Here is a 6,702-nt window from a genome sequence, read left to right as displayed (position 1 = left end):
ATATGTTTTCCCATTAAGATGTTGTTGCAGTGAATGAAAAATATGATGATCTGATGGTGCCATATCTGTAGAATATGGTGGGTGGGGGAGAACTTCCCAACCCAACTCCATAATCTTGTGTTGCATCAAATGTGCCACATGTGGACGTGCATTGTCGTGGAGAAGAAGAACACCTTTCCGACTGACGAGTGAAGGCCGTTTCTGATGAAGGGCTTGATTTAAGCATTCCAGTTGCTGACTGTGGATTGAGGAGTTTTAAATGAATTACTCCTTTGTCACCACTTTCTGGGAATGAAGTCTAGGGTCAGAAATGGTTTTTGTCTAGGACTGAGCCATTGTTTTTGGCATTTAATATTCACATAGAGAATCCATTTTTTATCACCAGTAATAATTCTGTCCAAAAATGGTTGACATGCATTACACGCCAGTAGGGACGAAGCAACGTTCACAAGTTGGAAACACTGACTGTCGGAGAGTTCGTGAAACACCCAAGCACCTTCTTTATGGAGTTTTTCCATATTCCTTAGATGTTTACGTAATGTTTTATGAGAGGCATGCAATTTCAGATCCATTTCACGTGTGTGTTGCCTTGGGTTAGACTCAACAAGCGTCTTCAGAACATCAATATCAATTCCAGCATGTCATCCCCTGTCATCACAGTTTTAAAGGCTAAAGTCACCTGAATGAAATTTGCTGATCCATCATTGACACTTACGAACATTTGAAACATTTCCATAAACTTCTTTGATATTCTTTGTGGATACAGAGGCATTGTTTCTCTTCTTGTATTCAAACAGCATTACATGCCGAATGTGTGCCATCACTACAAGGGATTAGTGTATACCTTTACACATTATATAGGCTACACTAACATGACCTTTAAGTGGTTCATTTAACTATTATACATGATGTATGTTTTTTGGGGGGTGGATAATGAAAGTGTTCCAAAATGCAACATTAATTTCTTGATGACGTAATATAAATAAACATGCACAAAACTGTTCTATACTTTTTAAAATAATTTCAGTATCTTTTTTATATCATATAAGACAATATTAATAAGGTCTTGCACTTTATTTCAAACTATTAAAAACACTTTTGTAATAATTTTATGGTTGCTCTTTGCCCAAAAGCATCAATGTCAAAGAGGTAAAAGAATTAACTGTATCATAGGTAATATATGTATATATTTATATATATATAATAAATAATAGTTCTACAAGTAGCATGATACCAAATTAAATTATTATTTCTTTATTCAAATAACATTTCTTTTATCAAAATGTTCACATTATACTAAAAACATGCCATTATTTATTTATAACAGTCTATTTCATGGCTGTTCTGCAGAAGTTTCTCACCTACACAAGTTTATTAGTTTATATAATTGTTTCTAAAAATAATGCAACAATAAGAACAAAACTTCTACTTAAATTTTCTGATGAAGCAATTGAATATTCTTATATTTTCATGCCTGTATTACAACATAAGGCCAAGAGCTAGAAAGTTCAACTAGATGGGTCAGTGGCAAGGAGAATTAAGTAGAGATATTGCCTAGTAACGAAGTAAGTGCACGAGCACCCATGACAGGTTGTGATGGATTACTGACGCTAACTCGTTAACACTATGAAAGCTAGAAAAGTCAGTGTTAACAAGCAAAAGCAGTACTTTGATGCCATATTCCTTACAAGATGCTTGTGTAGTAATACAAGTGGAAAGGCAACTGGCTAACTCAGTATCAACAGTAACCAATCACTTGAATGTTTTGGTTATGGTTTTGGACTAGCCTGGGAAGTTGCACAGATTGGCCAATAAAGTGGTAGAACTACTTGTGGGTATTTCTGGATACTATTTGGAAGGTCGAGAGAATACCAATAAAATATGGTTTAAATATCCCCAGTCTGAAGCCGAAAAATCAGTTCTCCTTCTAGTTCTTGAGTTGTCTTCAACCAACTCTATTGTAAGTATTTATAGTTTCTCTTGATCAATTAATATAATTAATGGTAAAAGGATATTCAAGTTGTATCAAAGAAGTGTACTTTATATGTAATACTGGATAGTACTGATTAACAGTAACGAAAAAGGGTATAAGAAGTTAACGATTAATGAACTTTTGACTTATGTTGGATGTTATATGGAAAGATCTAATAAATGTTATAATAATTTTTTCAAAATTAGTCTGGGACTCTGATTCTTTATTCTAACTGTAAATTACCTTGAGTTAGTGACTTGTAAGCTTCACTCGCCACTGCAAATCCTCCACCAAATAAATTTGGTGTAATCAGCAATATAATTGGAACTACAACAATTAGCCAACCAGGGTGCTACCCATTACACTGAATATAATTTCATTCTCTTATACTAAAAAACTTAAAAACTATGTTTTTTGGTTTATTAAAAATGTATATGCATTTATTGATAAAATTTATTGTTACTCTTATCAGTCTTGAAGTGTTTTATTTTTTGAATAATAATAATAATATGGATTACAAAATGAAGACTCAAATAAATCATTTGTTTAATGTTCAATTTTCAAGCCAATAAGTATTGCTGGGAAACAATTGTAAGTCTACTTATAAAAAGAATTCATATAACCATTGTTTCACTTATATTTATAATTTTTGTGTGCAAAACACTGAAACTAAATTTTGGACAAGTAGCCCTTGTGAATATCACTAGTTTAACCCATATTTCAAAAAATATTAAAAAGCCTGAAGTTGGCCACAAAAAAAAATATATATATATACATAATCTTCACATATTACATACACATTAAATAAATCTATGCAGTATTGTTAAGTAAAGAGTTACTTACATATAAATCACAACTGCAATAACTAGAGGAGTGCTATGTTTAAAGAAAGAAAGAAGGCCAAATTGTTTCAGTGTAGGAATTGATGTGTGTTGGAAATAAAGTTTAGGAGGTTTAAAAAAATACAAATACAGGCTAATCCAATGTCTGTGCAATCTCAAAGTACAGGTTTATTGTAGTCAATATTAGTAACAGGTCTCTTGTTGAAATATTAATAAATTTGTTGGCCAGGTAAAGTATTTAATTTATGCAACAGATATAACATTGTGACAGCAAATAAAATAATTTTAATAACATTCTTCTTCATTGGCCTAGTAAGTTTCTAGAAGATGAGATGTATACCAAGAATAGATAAGTTGACATTCTTCTTATTTCCTTGGACCAATTAAAAATCATGTTATTTAAACTATTATTATTCCTACTGCAAGGTAATATCATGCCTATTAACATGTTAGGTTCTACTAGCTTATGCATCATAAGGTGTTAAACCTGACTCATTTCACCAGTTATGGAACTTTATAGCTACAGTAGAAGCTTTATTATCCAACAACTGATGAACCTGGTTAAGTGAAAACTCTGGCTATGAAAGTGTTTTCCTTAAATATTTTATCACTTTATTAATGTTCTAAATTACAGTATTTCTACATCATCTATAACAATAACAGTTTTTTAGACAATAATAAATGTTGTAAATGTTATAACTTTAGGATGTAGAAAATATTTAGAGTTAAAGTATGCACAATGTGAATCACAGTATAGGCAGCTAACAACTGAAGCTTGCTGGTGGGAAGGAATGTAAACTAAGCCATAGCAGCATCACTTAACTACAGCCATGAAGTTTCAAGAAGCTTCTAAAGCAATCCAAGACATTCTGGATAGAACTGTAATGAATGCTATTCCTACAGTGAACATATGTATTTTGAGATATTGAAATTTCTGGTTACAAAAGCTTTTTGGATGTGAAGATGCTCAATAACAAAGGTTTCACTATTATTTTCTTAGTATTTATATCATTATATATGTTATCTCTCTCTCTCTCTCTTTCTACATAGTGGTGATCTTCCCTGAAAGCATAAAAATGTTAAACTTCCTTTCTACTGACATACAGTCAAAAGGTTTGTCATCCTACACATTCAAATTAAATTGTAAAAACATACAATAACTCTATTGTATCATTTTGTTAAGCAAAAGATGAAAGTAGTATTGTACAGTCACGTTTACTTCATTAAATCAAAGAATAAGAATTATATTCACAGAATGGAGTAACATTTAAATGGTTAATGTTCTTAAGCAAAATACATAAATGTTTGAAACAAGTAAAACCTTTCCTACAAATAATCTGCTTTTTATATAACATGAAGAAAATAGATGTTTGAGTTTCTAACTGGGTATTGAATATTTTAAACAATCTATTGATCCTGAGCCTTTATTTTCTTATCCAAAACAAACTAGTCAATGAAAACTTCACATTAAATTAAAATTAGGTTCATAACAGGCATATTATGTATAAAAAATTGAGATATTACAGTTGCTTCTTTATTGAGCAAATATTTATATTTTAATTATTAAAACTGAGCTCTTATGGACGTTCCTGTTTTACTACCTAGTAAGAGTCACACATACACGAGATTAGTAAACTAACAAAGTATAAATATTTTTCTCATGATGACTGTTTTACACATATAATACTAAGCACAAAACACAGCAGAAACATCAGAAAATGATAATGTGTATACACAGTGCTGAATATTACATTTAGCTAACCTTCTTTATGTGGCTCTGTAGTTGCTGTCTAAAGGCAGGTGACTGGCTATCCATGTTTAACGGTATAAATAGTTTACTGAGTTCAAGATCTATTGAGTTCAGATGAATTGGTAATTTTCTTGATTCACAAAGTAGTCCAAATGCATCTATTCTGATCTAGAAAATACACACGGCATATAAAAATACAATGGTCTCAATAGTTTCTGTCATGTGAAATACATTAAAACGGAAATTTTAAGTCTGAAAAAAATTAACTATAACAATTATTTACTACTACTGTATTTCTTTGGTTATGATAAAAATTGAATATTTTATTCTTGTCTATGCTTCCTCATTCTTTTTCTATGATCCACTACTTTCACTTTTGTAATTTTATAAAAACCTCATTCTCTTGAGAATTTCTAAACACACGACCTTTAATGTCTCACATCCTTTCTTACTGAAAAATCTCAGCCAATAACCATCTCTAATATAGCAATAACCCACTTATCCTAATTTTACTATATTTTCTCTAACAACTTACTAGATTGGGAGAAAAGCAGGAATAAAACAAGCAGATGTAGGTAGCTCCTTGAATTATGTAATGTATAAAACAATTACAGGATAATCATAATTTGTAATATTTTTACAGCTATGACAAAGCAAAACCATTGTTATAGAATAATACCCTCAGTCCAGTAAGAAATGCCACTCTCCAACCAGAAAGTCATTTGATTATTTATGAAAAACCCAAGATTCAAAAGGACTAAATTACCACTTTAAGTTACCAAACAGCATAAGAAAAAAACTTCAATTAAAATGTGATTTTCCTAAATAGATGTGATGGCCTATAATTACCACTGCATGTACATTCAGCATTACCGGTAACATTCACATGACAAAATACATAATCATAAATATGCACAAACAAACAGCTAACTTTTCTGCTAGGGTTATGAAGGTGGTAAAATGTCACATTGTTAAAACAATTGAAAACAAAACAGACTGGATCTACTCGTCCAAAGAAAGTATTTTTTCCCTAAAAATAACAGTAGAACATATTACCAACTTAAAGATCCAAAAACAGTACACACAGCCAAAGCTAATGTAAAAACCATAAAACTATAGGACCAACAACAGCCAGAATAGTAAAAAGCCCAATATGTGAAAAATAATGTAAAATATGTGAAATATAAACTTTCAGTTCTATTTGCATTGATAACACAAATTAAAGTAACCTACACATGAATCTACTTTTCTATTAGGACTTCCTTTACTTGAAGTACATAATCCTCAATTTAAAAAAAAAATGTTCACACTATTGATGTTTGTATATGATTACAAATGAAAGTGGTAAAACATGGAGAAAGAAGCAGACAAATATGGTAAGATAACACATTTGGAGAAATATTTGTATTTCTTTGAAGTCAGATAGTGTATGTTTCAAGATCATTCACAATACCTGATCATCAGCATGTACCAAGGCTTCTTTCATCACACGCATAGGCAGTATATCTCGCCATTTATTACTGTCTGGATGAGTTGATGCAGAACTTGGTATCCTGGCAACTCCACTGTTATATGTACACTTAGCACATTTGATCAAAAATGTCAAATAACATCCTGAAAAATATTACCATTATATATTCCTTGTTAAGCCACTACTTTGTGATTGAAATAGTACTGCTACAAAACTACATTAGCTCTTATGACACAACAGCTGGTTGACAAACAAGCTAAGCTTATCTAAGAAAAAAATTAACAAATTTGAAAACTAGTTCATTTCCACATTTGCCAACGGAACTAAAACAACTAGTGGCTGAAAAAGTTTAATTCTATCCCAACATAACCAGTACATTAATGAAGAACTATCAAGCATTAAGGTATAAACTGATATGCAAAAGGCTGTAAATTAATTATTTGTTGTGCAAGATTAGCAATTACACATACAAGATCTACAAAGTGTGTTAAAAAGGTAATATTGAATTTGGAACTGTTCAAGAAACTACAGGTTACAGCATCTTCAAAGTTTAGAATGGTGTGGATTTCAAATATACACCTGGAAAAAAGTTAAGCACCCCCAAATATTTTTCAGGATTGCTTATTGAAAATAAGGTTTAATTTTCATGATGTTGAGCAATGTTCAT

General features: G+C 31.0%; 1 protein-coding gene across 2 annotated transcripts in view; it reads right to left on the bottom strand.

The window, feature by feature from the left end:
- Positions 1-6,702, bottom strand: part of LOC106471143 (thyroid adenoma-associated protein homolog) — a 239,364-nt gene that overhangs the window by 131,210 nt on the left and 101,452 nt on the right. For both annotated transcript variants that reach the window (XM_022400635.1, XM_022400640.1), the window contains 2 exons: positions 6,018-6,178; positions 4,577-4,732 (listed from right to left, as the gene is read on the bottom strand). In XM_022400635.1, coding sequence (XP_022256343.1) covers positions 4,577-4,732; positions 6,018-6,178 — 317 coding nt within the window. The remainder of the gene's footprint in view (positions 1-4,576; positions 4,733-6,017; positions 6,179-6,702) is intronic.

The sequence above is a fragment of the Limulus polyphemus genome, unplaced genomic scaffold, assembly GCF_000517525.1.
Source record: "Limulus polyphemus unplaced genomic scaffold, Limulus_polyphemus-2.1.2 Scaffold110, whole genome shotgun sequence".
In the NCBI taxonomy this organism is placed as follows: domain Eukaryota; kingdom Metazoa; phylum Arthropoda; class Merostomata; order Xiphosura; family Limulidae; genus Limulus; species Limulus polyphemus.
This window is presented reverse-complemented; position numbering and strand designations above follow the sequence as displayed.